The 21,012-nt window shown below is 41.3% G+C and overlaps 1 protein-coding gene across 6 annotated transcripts in view; it reads right to left on the bottom strand.

Annotated features, from left to right (window-relative positions):
• The window catches only part of DLGAP1 (DLG associated protein 1), a 937,306-nt gene that overhangs the window by 21,096 nt on the left and 895,198 nt on the right, over positions 1 to 21,012 (bottom strand). For 2 of the 6 annotated variants that reach the window (XM_069731137.1, XM_069731138.1), the window contains 2 exons: positions 10,060 to 10,151; positions 7,360 to 7,512 (listed from right to left, as the gene is read on the bottom strand). In XM_069731137.1, the coding sequence (XP_069587238.1) occupies positions 7,360 to 7,512; positions 10,060 to 10,151 (245 nt within the window). Of the gene's footprint in view, positions 1 to 6,000; positions 7,067 to 7,359; positions 7,513 to 10,059; positions 10,152 to 21,012 lie in introns of those variants that run through there. The other 4 variants (XM_069731141.1, XM_069731142.1, XM_069731139.1 and 1 more) reach the window with 4 other exon arrangements.

The following is a 21,012-nucleotide window of genomic DNA, read 5'->3' as shown; positions in this document are numbered from 1 at the left end:
TAGGCTCAGACCCATGCTCAGATAGTACCGCCAAATGGTGCACAGCTTTACGCTCACGCAAGCGTCGATCGATCTGAATGGCCAAGGACATAGACTCATTCAGACCAGCAGGCATGGGAAACCCCACCATGACATCCTTAAGGGCTTCAGAGAGACCCTTTCTGAAGATTGCTGCCAGGGCACATTCATTCCACTGAGTGAGCACAGACCACTTTCTAAACTTCTGACAATATATCTCCGCTTCATCCTGACCCTGACACAGAGCCAGCAAGATTTTCTCTGCCTGATCCACTGAATTAGGTTCGTCATAAAGCAATCCAAGCGCCAGGAAAAACGCATCAACATCACGCAATGCCGGATCTCCTGGCGCAAGGGAAAATGCCCAGTCTTGAGGGTCACCACGTAACAAAGAAATAATGATCTTTACTTGTTGAACAGGGTCACCTGAGGAGCGAGGTTTCAAGGCAAGAAACAATTTACAATTATTTTTGAAATTCAAGAACTTAGATCTATCACCAAAAAACAAATCAGGAATTGGAATCCTAGGCTCTGACATCGGATTCTGAACCACAAAATCTTGAATGTTTTGTATCCTTGTAGTGAGATTATCCATCCAAGAGGACAGACCTTGAATGTCCATGTTTACACCAGTGTCCTGAACCCCCCCAGAGATAAAGGGGAAAATAGAGACAAAACACACTGCAAAGAAAGAAAAATGGTCTCAGAACTTCTCTTATCCCTCTATTGAGATGCATTAGTACTTTGGGCCACCTGTACTGTTATGACCTGGTGGTCAGGACAATAATGGACCAGGTGGTTAAGAGCACACGGAATGACCTGATAGTTACTGATAATAAGGACGAGCTCTGGGACGTGGGAACTCTGCTGACCGCAATCCCTAAACCTATCAAACACACTAGAAATAGCCGTGGATTGCGCCTAATGCTCCCTATGCAACTCGGCACAGCCTAAGAAACTAGCTAGCCCTGAAGATAGAAAAATAAAGCCTACCTTGCCTCAGAGAAATTCCCCAAAGGAAAAGGCAGCCCCCCACATATAATGACTGTGAGTAAAGATGAAAATACAAACACAGAGATGAAATAGATTTAGCAAAGTGAGGCCCGACTTACTGAACAGACCGAGGATAGGAAATGTTACTTTGCGGTCAGCACAAAAACCTACAAAAAGACCACGCAGAGGGCGCAAAAAGACCCTCCGCACCGACTCACGGTGCGAAGGCGCTCCCTCTGCGTCCCAGAGCTTCCAGCAAGCTGGAAAAAACTGCCCATATATAATATAAATATCAGCCAGATCTACCAAGTTCACAAATACTGGCATACTAATGCGAGTTGGCTAGTATGACTGTACCCCCCCAACTAGCAATGGATTACAGTATCTCTTCTTAATATGAGCATGCATATCTTTAGTCTTTTTTATCAGCTAACTTATATGTATGGCCAGCTATTCTCTCAAAATTGTTACTGTAGCTGAGCAAAAGGGCACAGTCAATTATCAGTAGCAAAATTCTTACAACAGCTTTGGGCTGTATTACAGAATGTAACTTAGGTGTACTCTAAGATATGTAATAAAAAGTATTTAACAAAGTTAATCAAATGTTTACGCAGACATCATCATGGCCATAGGGTTTTATTAGCCCGTTGGAGGCCAAAAGCATGTCCTTTTGTTTCTAACTGGCCCCTGTACACATATAATATACCGCCTATAAAAGAGGATGGAATAGCGTGGTTTAATGGTATTTCACTCAACAGAATCCAGTAAAAGACAGATATAGTAAAGAGAATCTGACACCAGGTTTTTGCTACCTAATCCGAGAGCAGTGTAATGTAGGGGCAGAGACTTTGATTCCAGTGAATTGTCACTTACTAGTCTGAATATTATAGTTCTCATAAAATCATTGTTTCACTAGAGGACTACTTGGCTTGCTGCCAGGTAGTCCAACCATTCCCCAACTGCTGATTGACAAGTTGCTGTCTATGCACAATGTACACAGAAAGCTGTCAATCAGTGGTACGTGCGGGATTATACAGTTCAGCTTTCAGAAAACTTGTGGATCTGCAGCAGATAAAACAGTTTTTAATCTAAACTGCAGTAAACAGCCCAGTAAGTGACATTTCACTGGAATCAGGGTCTCTGGTTTTACATCATGTACAAACCTAGTGACAGATTCCCTTTAAATATGTAACATTGTTTTTTACAATGAGATCTTAGAGGTTACAAATATTACTATATAGCATGGTCATATGCTAGAAGGGAGTGAGAGGCATTGTACTCAATGTGGAGAGGGGATGGATCGATCGTCTCGGGGGAGACAGAGAAAACAGGCTATAAAAAAGGAAGAAAGCGTAAAAAGGACATGTGTGCAGGATAGAAGCTGTTCCTCATTTCCAGCCTATATTACTGAGAGAGATACTCCAACAGGAGAAACAGCTGAAACTTGAATTAAGGTGGAAACTGCTTATCAGGACATATAAGATTGAATGAAAGAACGAAGATTGCAAACTGAAACAATTTTATTAACTAAAGGTATTTTACTATATATTTGCTTTGTAAATAAATATGGTTATATTTTAAAGATCCTATATAATTCTAAATATCTACGATCAGATATGAGATTCGGACAAACAAATTGTAATCTGTTCTTATAAGTTATACAACTTATTCTTGGCCCATAGCAAGATTCACTTAGTTGTTAATGTAGCTTATAGCGTTAAATGAATAGTACGTATATATCCGAGTATATATGCCATTATAATAGTGGTTGCAAGTCGTCCACTAAAATGTAAAGTGTAACCTTACTGTAGTCCTGAGGCATAATAACATGGCTACCAAATAATGTTAGAACAATGACATGTACAGTGCCTTGTGAAAGTATTCTCCCCCCTGGAACTTTTCAACCTTTTCCCACATATCATGCTTCAAACAACAACAAGTGGAACACAATTGTGAAGTTGAACGAAATGTATTGGGTATTTTAAATGTTTGTGGAAATTCAAAAACTGAAAAGTGGGGCGTGCAATATTATTCGGCCCCTTTAACTTAATACTTTGTTGCATCACCTTTTCCTGTGATTACAGCTGCAAGTCGCTTGGGGTATGTCTCTATCAGTTTTGTACATCGAGAGACTGAAATTCTTGTCCATTCTTCCTTGGCAAACAGTTCGAGCTCAGTGAGGTTTGATGGAGATCGTTTGTGAACAGCAGTTTTCAGCTCTTTCCACAGATTCTCGATTGGATTGAGGTCTGGACTTTGACTTGGCCATTCTAACACCTGGATGCGTTTGTAAACCATTCCATTGTATCTTTTGCTTTATATTTGGGATCATTGTCTTGTTGGAAGACAAATCTCCATCCCAGTCTCAGGTCTTTTGCAGGCTCCAACAGGATTTCATCAAGAATGGTCCTGTATTTGGCTCCATCCATCTCTCCATCAATTTTAACCTTCTTTCCTTTCCCTGCTGAAGAAAAGCAGGCCCAAATCATGATGCTGCCACCACCACGTTTGACAGTGGGGATGGTGTGTTCAGGGTGATGAGTTGTGTTGCCTTTACGCCAAACATATTGTTTGGCATCGTTGCCAAAAAGTTTGATTTTGGTTTCGTCCGATCAGAGCACCTTCTTTCACATGTTTGGTGTGTCTCCCAGGTGGCTTGTTGCAAACTTTAAATGACACTTTTTATTTATATCTTTGAGAAAAGGCTTTCTTCTTGCCACTCTACCATAATGGCCAGATTTTGCAGTGTACGACTGATTGTTGTCCTATGGACAGACTGTCCCACCTTAGCTGTAGATCTCTGCTGTTCATCCAGAGTGATCATGGGCCTCTTGGCTGCATCTCTGATCAGTCTTCTCCTTGTTTGAGATGAAAGTTTAGAGGGAAGGCCGGGTCTTGGTAGATTTGCAGTAATATGATACTCCTTCCATTTCAATATGATCGCATGCACAGTGCTCCTTGGGATGTTTAAAGTTTTGGAAGTCATTTTGTATCCAAATCTGGCTTTAAACTTCTCCACAACAGTCACGGACCTGCCTGTGGTGTTCATTGGTCTTCATGTTGCTCTCTGTGCTTCAAACAGAACCCTTAGACTACCACAGAGCAAGTGCAATTATACGGAGACTTGATTACACACAGGTGGATTATATTTATCATCATTAGGCATCTAGGACAACATTGGATCATTCAGAAATCCACAATGAACTTCTGGAGTGAGTTTGCTGCACTGAAAGTAAAGGGGCCGAATAATATTGCACGCCCCACTTTTCAGTTTTTGAATTTCCACAAAAATTTAAAATAACCAATAAATTTTGTTAAACTTCACAATTGTGTTCCACTTGTTGCTGATTCTTCACCAAAAATTTACATTTGGTATCTTTATGTTTGAAGCACGATATGTGGGAAAAGGTTGAAAAGTTCCAGGGGGCCAAATACTTTCGCAAGGCACTGTATATTCCTGAAGACCGCAGGGTTTCCAGATGTTTATGACCCAGCAAACAGAAAAACTGGAATAGACTTGAGAAACAGGTTGCACAGATCCCTTCATTTCATTGTTTTCTCAATATTCATCATGAGAGTCTGCTTTCTGCATCCTGTCATTTCCACATTTAATGCATGTGATAAGTTTGTATTCTCCATTTCTCTTTGGCCGTATAGGCTCTGTTCACACCACATTAGGGTTGAGCGAAACGGGTCGGCCAGATTCAGAAGTCGCCGACTTTTGGCAAAGTCGGGTTTCATGAAACCCGACCCGACCCCTGTGTGGGGTCGGCCATGAGGTCGGCGATCTTCTGATCTGGGATCGGAATTCCGATACCGATTCCCGATATGTTTAAGATATCGGGAATCGGTATCGGAATTCATATTTAAGTGTAAAATAAAGAATCAAAATAAAAAATATTGCTATACTCACCCTCGGACGCGCCCTGGTTCTCACCGGCAGCCTTCCTTCCTAAGAATGAGCGCCTGAAGGGCCTTCGATGACGTCGCGGCTTGTGATTGGTCGCGTGAGCGGTCACATGGGCGTCACGCGACCAATCACAAGCCGCAACGTCATCTAAGGTCCTTCAGGCGCTAATTCTTAGGAAGGAAGCGTCCGAGGGCACGTCCGAGGGTGAGTATATTCCTAATAGGTATATACTCACCCTCGGACGCGCCCTGGTTCTAACCCGCAGCCTTCCTTCCTAAGAATCAGCGCCTGAAGGACCTTAGATGACGTCGCGGCTTGTGATTGGTCGCGTGACGCCCATGTTACCGCTCACGCGACCAATCACAAGCCGCGACGTCATCGAAGGTCCTTCAGGCGCTCATTCTTAGGAAGGAAGGCTGCCGGTGAGAACCAGGGCACGTCCGAGGGTAAGTATAGCAATATTTTTTATTTTGATTCTTTATTTTACACTTAAATATGGATCCCAGGGCCTGAAGGAGAGTTTCCGCTCCTTCAGACCCTGGGAACCATTAGAAACCCAATGCACTGCATTGGGTTTCGAGTTTCGGCCGACCCCGACCCCGACTTTTCTATAGGATCGGCTGATTTCACTCGACCCGACTTTTGAAAAAGTCGAGTTTCGTGAAACCCGACCCGATCCTATAAAAAGAAAAGTCGCTCAACCCTACACCACATGTTTGGTATTTACTTAATGCGTTTCCTAAACAAAAATGTATGCCAATGTATAACAAACTAATTCTCTAAGCTTCTATATGACCAACATTTGGCAACAGCGAGTACGTTTAGCTCAAATGTAGTGTTTTTAAAGTAATGTAGCCTTCTACACTATTCTGTACCACAAAAGCAAACCCACCACAAAACGGTGGACCCAAACATAGCATTGGATTTTCATATCACTCCATAGTTGATGCTTGGATGAAGAAAGTCTTTTTAATAGAAAAAAAGAAGAAACCTAATTCCATGTGTATATACGTTTTGGGACAATTGTGGTGTGAACAAAACGTAATATTTTAAAAAAGACCACAGAAATTTGAAGATTTGCCGATTTAATTAATGAAAGGTTTTGGCTTTCCAAGTTTATTGGTCTCAGTTGTTTCTTTAGGTCTTAATTCTTCCGGAGTTTCTTTTTAGTGCCAACCTACTGAATCACTTCTGGAGCTTTGTTTTACATAAAACTAAATTAATTGCTTCTACAGTAAGCTAAAACCTAGTTAGATGCTGCCTACTTACAGTGAGACTTATTTTCCAAACTTAGAGCACCTTTAAAGGGAACTTATCACCAGGTTTTTCCATATGAAGTAGGGCCTTCACCTGTAAGCCCTCTTTTATGGTATTCTAGAATGCTGTTTATATGTCCCCAATCCATTCTCCATAAAACAAAAAAATCGCTTTCATTATACTCACCAACGACACGGTTTGCTCCAGTGGGCTCGCTGGTCTTGATTCGACATCTCTTCATTTCTTGCAACCGCCATCCTCCTTCTTGCTTTGTGTGGATGACGTGTCCTTTTCGCAAGAAAAGAGGGGGTAACGGACCAAGATCAGAATGCCCATCGGACCGGACCTCGCTGATGATGAGTGTCATAAAAGCTCTTTTTTGATTTATGGAGAGCAGACTGGGGACATATAGACAGCATTCTAGAATACTGTAACAGAGGACTTACATGTGCTGGCCCTTCTTTTTATGGGAGGAATCTGGTGACAGGTTCCCTTTAAATGCACCCAACATTGTCATAATTGCAATAGTAATCCTATACACCACCTAATCTGAATTTATTGGCGGATCTCGGACAGTCATCCGTTGATGCCCAGCAGGGAGCTCGTTAAAGGGTGATCAAAAATAAAAGGTTCAGACCTCATCAGATCGGCATCTGAAGTGAAATGTTTTACAATCGGCAAATGATTCATCTTGTAGGGAAAATATTAAAATATTACCTGAGAATGAAAACCCCACCAAAAAGATATAAATAATTACGCGCAATAAGTTAAAAGGTTTATTGTGTCCTAGTTTTGAAGGATGGCAGAGGTTCCTTTGCAGTTTTTGTTGCTGATTTTTGTAGTTCAGTAGCGTTTTCTGTGCTTCCTTAATTTTCTTGGTAGCACCTCCTAGAATGTGCAAGTAAATTGATGATTGCTCTTTACACCGAAATATACCGCAAGCCTATTTTTTTTTTCAACAGAATAGAATGCCATTGCAAACAATTCATTTCAGCCATACTGAGAAGTACAGCTCTGGGGATTGAGCCTTGTTCTGTATGTCAGTCAGGGCTCAATCCTACCAGCGCACAACAGGTTACAGAATCCCTATGTTGCATTCTGCTAATATAGGATACAGTTCAAAGTTGTCATTTATTGTAGTGCATACTATACAGCAATATGCTTTGGTATACATTACTTACCTTTTTATCTATAGAGTCCATCTTTTTCCAGTTATTGGCCTTAAACTGATGAAGTTCATCAAATTTCATACTAATGTTTTCTATTGACAATTGTAGCATATCCCAGAACCCAGCTAAATCCTGAGAAGTAGGTCTTGGGTGTGCATTAGGATTCTGCCAGATACAAACACAATAGAGATTATATGGATACTTTTCTATGGCACATTTGTTAACTTTTACTTTATAAAATTGGCAGCTATATGTAATTCTAAAACATTTTACTGAAAAATGAAATATACAGTCTAATTAGGCTATAGGGATTATCCTATGGATAGAGCACATGGACATCATGAAGGGTAGGCATCCTCATTTTGACTCCATCTTTATGAGCCAGAATGCTATGATAGACCCAAAATGTGAATACTTTCCATGATAAGCCATTAAAGAAGCTCTCCCATCTTAATATATTTCAATCATCATATTATATAGCAATGTGTACTTACTATTGCTCATTTTGCCTTTCTACCCAGCTAATTCTTCTCTTTTCTCTGCATTATTTAGAAACAGGAACTCTCTTGTCCCTGCATTAATCATTCCCCTCTTCAACTCCTGATCCGGCTGCTTCTTCCTACACCTCCTCCTCGCCAGGGGACTTTTGCAGTGACTTATGACTCATACAGAGAAAATTAACCTCCTGTTTCTACACATAGCTTAGAAGGATTCAACTAGTCTGGTTTTAATCATGTAATGTCATAAGCCTAATGGAAAACAGAAGAATTAGCTGGGTAGAAAGGCAAAATGTAAGTACACAGTGCAATATAATATGATGATTGCAATATATTAAGAGGATACCAATTTTGATAAGAGTATAATCCATTCAATAGTATAGGTAAAAAGTAGAAAATCAGGGCCCTTACCACTGCTTCACTTCATTCTATTTATTATTGCAGAAACATCAGAACGTGGATGAATAGTATCCTATGGCTGTTTCACCCTGTATCTCGCTTTGTCAGGTCATCCTGTACCACTCCTATACTATTGATTGGAATATTGAACTCTTATATGAACTGATACTCCCTAAAATTAGATGATGCCAGAGAGTGAGGAATCGGACATTTTGTATTTAAAAGCTCAATCCTTTTTCCTTTGAGAAGCTTCCACTAGAGATGTCTGACAGCATCTAAAGCTGGTCATACACAAGAGATATCGGTCGGCCAAACATTCGTTCAGCAGACAGCTGTCTCTCCCTAATCCAAACTACATGAGCGTTTGGGTGTTCATGTGCTTTCAACAAGGAGATAGGGGAAGCCTCTACCCGACTCCTCTAGTCTTAACTCACCTGAAAATTCCATCTGTCTGATCCTTCCATCTCCCTTACACATCAGATAGTCAACAGGTCCTGCCCAAATTGACTTTCATTTAATGTGTTTGGGTCCTTGACTCTCCTTTCTAATTATGGAGCACATGTATGCTCGGTTGAACAGAGCAGACATGTCTATGATGGAGGAGGAGTCAGGGTCAGGAGAGATAGTTATCAGCTAAAAGAGCATTCGTCAGCAGCTCTCGGATGCATATGGATGCTTTAAAGAGAACCTGTAATCAAGGTTATACATATTAAACACAGGGTATGTCCATTACTTCTGTTATACTGGTTTATACATACATTCAGTGAAGAAATCTGTGATCTGCTGGCAGTCTTCAGTAAAGTGATGCCAGTGCCGGCGCATGCTTAGATCGAGATCTCGGCTTGTCAGTGAAGTGAAATCTCAATCTGCGCATGCGCCAGCACCGATTCCATTTTCCTGAAGAAAAATCTGCGCAAGTGCTGCCCGAAGCTATGACAGCAAAGGTGGAAAATGTACATCAAGAAGAGGATAAATACACCAGAGACAGTAGAGGGGCCATGGCAGAGCCAAAAACCCTGTTCACAGTCCTACCTCGCAGTCCCACCACGATGCACAAAGACCAAAACTTCCAAAAATGGTTTTAAAACAACCAGGCTGTGGATTTCTTCACTCAATGTGTGTAATAAATCAGTATTACAGCGCCAACATGGCATCGCTTTAGGTCAATATCCATAACCCTGATGACAGGTTCTCTTTAAAGATGCACTGACTGAAGCTTATTATCCTCCTAACAACATAAATGGCAAAGCATTATCTATCTGCCCAGTTTACCAAGTGGCCCTTGGGAGGAAAGACAACCATTCGAAAAATGTAAACTGAAGTTGGAGTCATTGCTAAGCTGCTGCACTATTTTCCCCATTTCAAAATCATATACGACAGATGTGAGGCGAAGAAGAGTAATTCCAGCAATTACTGGGATTTAGGTCATCAGAAGTGCTAATACCTAATAACTGGAGAGGCATGTTATATCAGTGCGCTGGCGGAATAGAGTTACTCTTGCCAGCACCGGAGTGAGCATGCCTGGGCAAATGTACATATGGAAACACAAACAATGTGCTGTATGCAATACAAGTCATTGATGTTTGCCAGGGAATTGTAATGAGGGGGATTAGAAACAGGAAAACTCTGTAACTTTAGAGCATGTTGAACCAGACACAATAAAAGAGAACAGAGAATTGCCAAAGAATAGGCATGCCAGGTCAGCTGCTTGTATTTAGTCATAATTTATTATGTCTTTTTTTTGTGTAAGAAATTCAATACATATAGGAAGCAATATATTGGTGCTGTTATTGTATTGGATATGGATCTTACATACCAGATTTTCCTCGCAAAGCTCTCGGAACTGGTAGAATTTCTGTGACATCAGGAGCTGGGCACAGCCAACCGCACCTCGAATCTTCTCTAAAACTACAAGAATACAGAGAACAGTTTACATTCCTTACATAAGGTGACGGCCATTGAGTAGTGTCTATGTGACAAGCGTGGACAGGAGTATATACTTGTGGCTACAGGTTGGTTGCGGAAAGTATAGATGTCACTGCCAGGGAGCTGTCACTTTGGAGCAGACATGTTCATTGACAGTGCAATGGTCCTAGACCACACTGCCTACATTATGGAGGTGTAGCTAGAAAGATACAGTAGATACTTAGTCATCATGAATTTGAAGGTTTTTTTTTACCAATGCATTCAAAAAAGCATGATTACTGGAGATCCAATCTCTGAGAACCCCACAGATCCTGAGATGGAGACCAAAGTCCCAGTGTAAATCGTGTGGTAATATGCATGTGTGACCTCCACTCCTTTCACTTTTATGTGACTGGCAGAAATAGCCCCATAGAAAAACCTGTAGGTTAAGAGGCTCCATTCCAATGACCCCAAAATACTAAATATTCCAAAGAAACATCACAAAAATAATGTATTTTAGGTCTCCTAAATATTCTACACATACATGAGAATATTGGGAAGATTAAAGAATTTCTAGAGTTTATTATAATACAGGAAACCAGTTTCCACAAATTAAACTTTGTTTAGGACCTCCGTATATTATCCGTTACATATTCTGACTAAAAGCTAATATTATTACAGTAATACGCCAAATATGTCATACTTTGTAATCATTAATATTACCCAAGATAAAAAATATCTTTGTGCCTGAGTTAGCTAGTAGAATGATAAAATAAAAATAAAGGTCATAGGAATAGTGTATTCTGTGCATAAATATATGATTCTTCAGATGTTGTGATGAACTTGCCCTATGTAGAGACATAAGTAGTTTCAAAAGCTTACAATTTGTCATCACATTTTCAGTTAGACTTTAAACCACTGAGGATTCAGAATTTTTACATTCTGCATATGCAGATATATATAGTATATATTGGAGAAAAGGAGCAAAAGGAAGGAAAGAAAAGAAGAAAGGTGTGAGGCTTGTCACAACCCACGGACAGGCCGTGAATCAGAAAAGTCAGTCATTCCGGGGTCAATACCAAAAGAGCACAAAGTAAACCAAGGGAAAGTCAGATCACATGCCAGGGTCAAAATACCAGAGGAATAGCGGATAAGCAAATGGGCAATAACAAGTTGGTAGTCAGAACACGATTCCAAAGGTCAGCAGCAGCATATCAGATGCAAAGGGGCAATAACAAATGGGTAGTCTGAACATGGTCTAAAGGTCAGCAACAAAAAGAAGATCAGAACTTACAGCACAGAGATCAGGTGAACACACACCAGAGAGGACAAGCTTAGAACAAGCTTTGACTGGCAGTGATCTGGGCCAGACAGCTCACCTAAATAACAGAACAATTACACCTGTGGAAATCTCTGCACCTACCAGTCTCAGATAGGTCAATTGAGCTATCAATCAAAGTACTGACAGCTCAGCACGCCCCAACACAAGATAGGACGACAGAGCTGTCCTTCACTGAGTTCCAGACACCCTGAGCAGAGGAATTGTGACAGTACCCCCTCGTCTTAAAGAGGGGCCACCGGACCCCCTGGTTTCCCAGGAAATCTGCAATGAAAAGCTCCGACCAAACGATCAGCGTTCATGGAATGAGCCGGAACCCCGGATCTCTCCTTGGGTCCGTATCCCCTCCAGTGAATAACATGTTGGAGAGAATTCCCAAATCCACGATCCTCTGCACCTCATACTCCAGACCTCTGTCAACAGAGACTGGAGGAGGAGGGGAAGAGACAGACAACATGGATGGAACAAACCTATTTAACAGGGATCTGTGAAAAGCATTCGGGACACGAGGGGACTGTGGAAGCTTTAATCTAAAGTCAACTGGATTTACTACCTTCAAAATCTCAAACGGGCCAATGAATTTTGGACCCAACTTTGCTGAAAGTACTTTTAGTACTTTCTTCCCCAACTTGATCCCCAACTCTGAAAGTGGCACCCGCTGGACGTTTCCTATCAGCCATACATTTTGGCCAAAACTGAGCAACCTCAATATTCCTCTGAACCTCCCTCAAAACATCTCCGAGTTTCTGAATGGTCACCTCCAGTCCAAGGCATCCAGAATTCATCCTAGAGTATTCATCAAAATGAGGATGAAAACCATAATTACAAAAGAAAGGAGAGGTCCCAGTGGACTGATTGACGCAAAAGCGAACTCAGCAAGAGGAAAAAATGAAGACTAGTCCTCCTGCTGAGCTGCCACAAAACATCTTAAAATTTGTTCTAGAGATTGATTCGTCCTCTCTGTCTGACTGTTGGTTTCAGGGTGATAAGAAGAGGAAAATGACAAATCAATTTCTAGCTTCTTACAAAATGCCCTCCAGAATTTAGAGACAAATTGCACCCCTCTATCAGATAGAATGTTTAAAGGAATGCCATGCAATATCACCACATGATTGACAAATGATCTGGAAAGTGTTGCAGCATTAGGTAACCCAGATATTGGAATAAAGTGAGCTAGTTTACTGAATCAATCAACCACCACCCAATAACCGTTTTTCCACCAGATTAAGGCAAATCCGTAATGAAATCCATGGACAAATTCCTAGAGAAAGAATGGAGGTTCTGGAGGAGAAACTGAATCAAGGCTGCGTGACAAAGCGTCACCCCTAACATTCTTAGTCCCCGGTCTGAACGTGATGGAAAAATTTAATCTAGAGAAAATTAAGGATCATCTGGCCTGTCTAAATGTGAAGCTAGTCACAACCCATGGACAGGTCGTGAGTCTGCGAAGTCAGACGTTCCTGGGGTCAATACTAAAAGACCACGAAGTAAACCAAGGGAAAATACAAAATCGTAAGTCAGGTCACATGCCAGGTTCAGAATACTAGAGAAATAGCGGATAAGCAAATGTGCAGTAACAAGTTGGTAGTCAGAAAACGGTCTAAAGGTCAGCAGCAGAATATTAGATGCAAAGGGGCAATAACAAACCGGTAGTCTGAACTCGGTCCAAAGGTCAGCAGCAGAAGATCTGAACTTGCAGCACAGAGATCAGGCGAACACACACCAGAGAGGACAAGTTTAGAACAAGCTTTGACTGGCAGTGATCTGGGCCAGACAGCTCACCTAAATAGCAGGGCAATTACCAAGAACAGCGAGCACCTGTGGAAATCACTGCACCTACCAGTCTCAGATAGGTTCGCAGAGCTGTCAATCAAAGCAATGACAGCTCAATATGCCCCAGCACAGGATAGGATGACAGAATTGTCTATCACTGAGTCCCAGACACTAAACAGAAGAATCGTGACAAAAGGAAAGAGGGTAGGAAGGAGGGAGAGATGGAGGGAAGGACGAAAGTAAGGAAAGAAAAGAAGTAAGGAAAGAAAAAGGGTAGGAAGGAGGGAGGGATGGAAAGAAAGAAAGAAAGAAAGAAGGAAAGAAAGAAAGAAAGAAAGAAAGAAAGAAAGAAAGAAAGAAAGAAAGAAAGAAAAGGATGGAAAAAGGGAGGGAAGGAAGTAAGAAAAAAGGGAAGGAAGTATGGAGGGAAGAGAAGAAAGAAAAGAGAGAAAGAAAGAAGGAGGGAGGAAGGGAAAGAAAAGAAATAAAAACAGAAAGAAAGAAAGAAAGAACTGGAAGGAGGGAGGAAAGGAAGTAAAGAAAAAGGGAAGGAAGGATGGGAGAAAGTAAGACAGGGCAGGAAGAATGGAGGGAGGAAGGAAGAAAGGGCGGGTGGGAGGGTTGGAAGGAAGAAAGGGTGGGTGGGAGGGAAGGAAAAAGAAATGAAGGAAGGAAGGAAGGAGTACCATATAATATTGGGTGCAATAGAACGAAGACAGGCAGCACTCATGAGAAAGGCTCACCACTGTTTTTCTTCTGGATCCGAAATGTTGCATTTAAGATGGGTCAACAAAGTACCCTGACTTTTTGCACACTTTATTTGGAGTGCTGCCTTCCTTCTTTATATTTTAGATAGATTTTATATGAAATAATTTAAAATGCTTGCAAAAATGCAGCATTTCAACTAGAAAGCAACCTGTCATTCGATTCATGCTATCCAAACCACAGGTAGCATGATTCGCAGCCTGGCAATTACAGCCAGGTATATTTTCATCTGAAATGCTTCGGCATTTCAGAGAAAATATAGTTTAAAGTACCGACTGGGGGTCCACATTCAAAGACGAGACTGGCTTCACCCTTAACCAGCTTCATCCTTAGCCGACTTCTCCCCGCCAGACATGTGAACAGCCGTGTAGACTATGATGGTTATTTACGGTATTCTATTCACAAAAAACTTGGATAGAACATGTATGTGAATTTCAGATGTCTGAATAAGGAATGAGCAAAAAAAGCCTAATGTGAATGAGGCCTAACTTTATACAGCTCTGGCAAAAATAAAGAGACCACTGCAAAATGTCCAGTTTGTCTGATTTTTCTCTTTATATGTATATTTTTGAGTAAAATGTAAATTGTTGTTTTATTCTATAAACTACTGACAACATGTCTCCAGAGTTCCAAGCAATAAATTTTGTATTTATTTTCTGAAAATGAGAAATGGTCAAAATAACAAAACAATGCATTGCTTGCAGATCTCAAATAATGCAAAAAAAAACCCCAAAAAGTTCATAATCATTTAGAAACAACAATACTAATGTTTTAAGTCAGGAAGAGTTCAGAAATCAATATTTTGTGGAATAACCATGATTTTTAATCACAGCATTCATGCGTCTTGGCAGGCTTTCCACCAGTCTTTCACACTGCTTTGGGGTGACCTTATGCCACTCCTGGTACAAAAATGTAAGCAGTTCTTCTTTTTTTGATGACTTGTGACTATCCATCTTCTGCTTGATTACAATACAGAGGTTTTCAATGGGGTTCAGGTCTGGAGATTGGGCTGGCCATGACAGGGATTTGATGTGGTGGTCTTTCATCCACACCTTGATTGACCTAGCTGTATGGCATGGTGCATTATTCTGCTGGAAAAAAACAGTCCTCAGAGTTGGGGAACATTGCCTGAGCAGAAGGAATTAACTGTTTTTCAAGGATAACCTTGTATGTGACTTGAATCATACGTCCTTCGCAAAGATTAATCTGCCCAATTCCAGCCTTGCTGAAGCATCCCCAGATCATCACCGATCCTCCAAAAAATTTCACAGTGGGTGCAAGACACTGTGGCTTGTACGCCTCTCCAGGTCTCCGTCTAACCATTAGACGACCAGGTGTTGATCTGGGGATGCTTCAGCAAGGCTGGAACTGGGCAGATTAATCTTTGCGAAGGACGTATGATTCAAGTCACATACAAGGTTATCCTTGAAAAACAGTTGATTCCTTCTGCTCAGGCAATGTTCTCCATCTCTGAGGACTGTTTTTTCCAGCAGGACAATGCACCATGCCACACAACTAGGTCAATCAAGGTGTGGATGAAGGACCACCACATTAAATCCCTGTCATGGGCAGCCCAACCTCCAGACCTGAACCCCATTGAAAACCTCTGGATTGTAATCAAGAAGATGATGGATAGTCACAAGCCATCAAACAAAGAACTGCTGAATTTTTTTGTACCAGGAGTGGCATAAGGTCACCCCAAAGCAGTGTGAAAGACTGGTGGAAAGCATGCCAAGACGCATGAAAGCTGTGATTAAAAATCATGGTTATTCCACAAAATATTGATTTCTGAACTCTTTCTGCATTAAAACATTAGTATTGTTGTTTCTAAATGATTATGAACTTGTTTTTTGCATTATTTGAAAATTTATTGCTTGGAACTTTGGAGACATGTTGTCAGTAGTTTATAGAATAAAACAACAATTTACATTTTACTCAAAAATATACATACAAAGAGAAAAATCAGACAAACTGAACATTTTGCAGTGGTCTCTTAATTTTAGCCAGAGCTGTATATACTGATGTAAGAGATGACACTTTCTGTATAATGCTGCAGATTATATTGCCGCTGTACAAGCAACAAAAAATAAATACCAGCTGACTTTTCTCCTGGAACCTTTATTGTTGCATGTGGTCACAAGTGTGATCATAAATGAATGTGCACCTGTAGGATCACTCAGAAAGCCATTTCTTCTTCTACAGCAGCAATTAGATTAAAGAAGGACATAACTGATTCCTTACTTTGTGAACTGTATGGGATAACAGCAGAAAAGGAATGGTATCTGGTTAAGCATTGTCAGTAAATCTGCCCGGCTGCGCTGTTACTAGGAAGCTAATAATGTCAAGAATGCTTTTATCTTTGCAAGTCTGAACTGACTGCTGTGCTTTCAAGACAGACAGAAGGCTCTTCAGTCTCCATGTAAAGGAAGGTGAGCGCCTCATCCGCCGCCTAAGATTTACACTGGCCAGTAACTTTCTATATGGATCCTCAGTGTTCAGTCTTTGTTATCAGGCTCTGATGTCAAAAACATTTGTTTTCCCTTTTTAAATCAGCAGAAATATTTATCAAATATTCTATTTCCCCCATGAATGAAGTGGAAATATTTGTCACTGGCATCTCTTGACTACATATGTCTGGCAGACGTAGAGTTTGTAGCCTGGAATACTAACTATTGAGTTTACCAAGCAGCAGTTTAGCTGCCAGTGAGATAATGGCGCCCAGATCCCCGCAGTGATCCAGGCTGTTGTCAGGTTGTAATGAGCTGGCTCCATGGAGCAGCTGTTTCACACAAGGCCTGCTTTGTCCTACCGAGGCCTGGATCATTTTACGGGGAGTGGCCAGGCTTCATGTGTGCTGCAGCAGACACATTGAATACAATGCAGATTTTCTGTAGCAGGACCCTCTAGTAAAGCTGCACTCCAATTACTCAAAGAAGTGGGTTAGATGGGGTTTTAGTTGTAAAAAAAACCTTCCATACATCTTCTGTAGAAAACACAAGTCCAACACTACTGTAAAAGCTAATTTATCGCCTGAAATTTGAGCACATCTGCAAAATGTTCAATCAGTGTCTTATCGAGGGTGGAGGTTGTAAATGATGGAGCCCTTCAATCCTGTCTTAGAAATCACGGCTCCCTACCAGGTGCAGTTAAAGGGTCATTCCAAGAATCATATTATTTTTCACAAGACAATAACTGCACACTTATTGTTAATATACAGACTTAGCCCAACACAAAGTATCTATTTTGCACTTTTGTGTCTTTTTTCATCTCCTTCTGCCTTTCTGTGCATCAAGCAGAATGGGCTGTACTATTATCTAATAAAGCTTCATTTCTCAGCAGCACTTGCTTCTCCTCAGTGCTTCAGAACCCTCCTCCCTCTCCTGTGTGCTCCCGACTATCCCCAGGTCTCTGAGTTATCATTGAGCTGATCTAAGTATTGAAATTACCTAATGCTTCTATTGTCCAATCTACCGTATGTGCCCAACATGTTGCGTTCCTGTGCGGTCGGCGGGCACGTCAAAACTCCACATGCATGCAGACGCATCCGCATACAACGCATGTCCCTGCGTACACAATATTAAAGATAGGTACGGAGGATGCATGCGGAAGTAGGCGGAGCATAGGCGGATCTTAAGCCATACGCAGACCAGCCAAATGCAAGTGTGAAACCAGCCTGAGAGAGACTGCACTGCGCATGTTCATCCATGAGCGGCAACTACTAAAGTGAGGTTCCAGTGCTACTGAACAGTACATTTTGCCTGGAGGGTCATCCATAGGTGTATGGTGGTGATATGTGCAAAATAGGGCAGATTTTCAATTTTGTTTTATTGGCATACATATACATATATATGTACATTATTATAAGCGCACATTGTGATTTTGGGAGTACCCTTTTAATTACTTTAATATTAATATTTACTTCCTTCACTCAAGTGCATTGAGACATCTGAAGTTCTCATACATACACTATGACATCAGCATTTTTCTATAAGTTTGTATTGGACCATATATATTATTTAGCTATCAGTTGCTTATTGTACACATTTTATTTTGTTTACTACTCTTTATACTTGCGTTCTCAGAAATGCCACTCTTAACTCCCGAAAGGCTTTTATTTATCCAAAATATCAATAAATTGTAACTTTTGCTAAATTGTTAACAGATAATTTTGCAAAACCATCAACTTTTAAAATTATTTTGTACTAGATGGCAGCCCGATTCTAAAGAATCGGGAGTCTAGAATCCATATATACTTTATTCAAATGTAAGAATAATACAATTAATAAATAATAGTAAGAAAGAACAAAAATAATAGGCAGTATATGGAGAAAACACCAAACAAAAGTTCAAAATTGGTGTGAAAATGTCACTGAACCACTTCACAACTAAATATATATAGTTTTGGTAAATGGTATTATCATTTTTTTGACGAAATTCAGCAGGAGCTTGAAGAGCAACGTCACTGGGCCCGCCTCCACGCAGTAGAAACTTGCTGTGAGCTAAAAATTCAAAAATCACACCAAAATGGCGGGCGGAGTGTGTCACAGTACGGCACGTTTCTGATTGGTCGCTCGCAGCAGGCGGCAACCAATCAGACACTGGACACTGTTGACGTCACTTATCTCCGGACATTAGCTCCGGACATTAGCTCCGGACATTAGCTCCGGACATTATCTCCGCACATTAGCTCCGGACAAAGCCACGGAAGTTGGCACAAATTGCAGGAAGTAGTATTCTAGGCAATTATATATTAGATTATGACCATTTATTAGAAATTACAGTAGATGTTTGTTAGAAAGTCAGATGGTTTGCCAAAGTGACCGTGATATTGAAGATGAACATTGACATTGAAAACCCCTTTAAGTCTACGTTCACATTTGCGGTGTGCGCCGCAGTGTCGTCGCCGCAACGCACAACGCAAACAAAAACGCAGCAAAACACATGCACAACGCTGCGTTTTTTGGAAACGCAGTTGCGTTTTGACCAAAAAACGCAGCGTTTTTCGACGCATGCGTTTTTTGTGCAGTGAGTCATTCTTCATCCCACCCCCCCCAAAAAAAGTGTCTACACAATAGATAAGGACCACCAATGGCTAGAAGAGGGTTAGTGTTATGTTTTGCATTTTTTATTGGAAAACGCATGCGTCGTACAACGCACCACGACGCAAGTACTTGCGTCGTCTGCGTTGTCAATACAAGTCAATGGGGAAAAAGGCGCACCGACGACGCAAACACGACGCATGCGTTTTTTAAAAGGTCGGCGCCGCCCGAAAAATGCAACATGTTGCGTTTGCCGCGCCCTGACAGGTGCGCCCTAACGCCGCATGCGGCGTACAACGCACCAAAACGCATTACAATGCATGTACATGCGGCTCCATGCGGCGCCAATGTTAACGATAGGGCCGCACGACGCATGCGTTTTGTTGCGGCGGCGACGCTGCGGCGCACACCGCAAATGTGAACGTAGCCTAACAAAATTCTGAAGGGGCAAAAGTCATCTGTGTTCACCTTTTTTCTCATTGTGTCTAAACCCCAGCCACAAGTCTTCATGTCTAATGCTAGTGTGATACCTCAGCCGAACAGTACGTGATGGTTTCCTGAGGACCACCCAGTGAGAAGAGGTAAAATATCTCGTAGCTTAATATGATAAATAATGCTTGTACTGCACAAGTTCCTGAGTTTTGATGTAGACGGACCACATGTTTCTGAATGCTTTAACTCCTGTAGTGTAAATGGAAAAAAGGTTCCTGCTAACAATGCAGAGTAAATGTCTTTCAGCTATGAAAACGTCATAGGGGGCTTTAAAGACAGATTACTTACATATGTATCCAGTTACATCCAGACACCCACCCTGACACCGTGCATTGTATAAACACCAAATCCCACAGTCCCATGATCATGGTTTATGTATGTCAAATCATCATATAGAATATATATAAACTAGAATGACCCCGCAATGATTACATTAATAAAGTAGTCTGGTCTGTTTGTACGTAGATAGACAATGATATACTAATGCATCGCCTTACACCAAATAAAAGCCATAATATGCCCAAGTTCTAGACATACAGAAATAAAGCTTCTGCTACCATGGGTTGTAATACACCAAGAAGATGTAGGTAAGATCCAAATTATCTTAAAGAGCTGGTTTAATTGTAAAGAGGTGTTGACAAGAGTTTAGTCCAGAGCTAGATATCTCAGACCTAAGGCTCCAGTTGACAGATGGTGCTGGAGTAATGTGGGACAAGCAGAACGGAATTCCATTAGGAGGAAACAGTCAGTGGTGTCAGAGGGCAGTGATAATCATCAGGGCTGTAGAAGAAGGTAAGAAGGAGACTTGTGGGACACATGCCAAGATGAAGTGTCAGCCCCTGACAGTGTCTTTTCATGGTGAGTAGAGCTGTTCTTGGCCAGCACTATGAACTAGTTGCAGGAAATGTCATTAGTTAAGATGTGAAAGCCTCAGGGCATTGGGCTATGTATACACTGTCTGCGTATCACAATCTTGTTTTCTATAGAAGTTATTTTAGGAATAGTTGTGGCTCTGCTTCTTTAAGAATCAGCCAATTTATCTTGCAGTAATATCATACCTCACGTAACCTCCGGTCCTCCCAAGACCTAGTTCTCTCCTCCGCACTTTTTCGTTCCTCACTCAATTGCCTCCAAAACTTCTCCCGAATATTTATTTTATTTATATTTCTCAGTTATATAGTACCATAAATTCCACAGCACTTTACAGACCTTATCTTCAGTGTCCCCAATGGGGCTCACAATCTAAATTTCCTATAAGTATTTATAGGACCAGTGGCTGACCACCACTGTTGCCGTGCGCCGTGGCTGGTCATGTGCGCCATTCTTTCTGTGTCTCAGTGATTGATAGGCTGCTGTCCACACACAGCAGCCCTGCCCTGCCTCAGGCTTTGTTTAATTATGCACCTGTGCCTCAGCCTGTTTCACTCTTCATCTGTGGCTCTGGATGGGCAGTATG

The sequence above is a fragment of the Ranitomeya imitator genome, chromosome 6, assembly GCF_032444005.1.
Source record: "Ranitomeya imitator isolate aRanImi1 chromosome 6, aRanImi1.pri, whole genome shotgun sequence".
NCBI lineage: Eukaryota > Metazoa > Chordata > Amphibia > Anura > Dendrobatidae > Ranitomeya > Ranitomeya imitator.
This window is presented reverse-complemented; position numbering and strand designations above follow the sequence as displayed.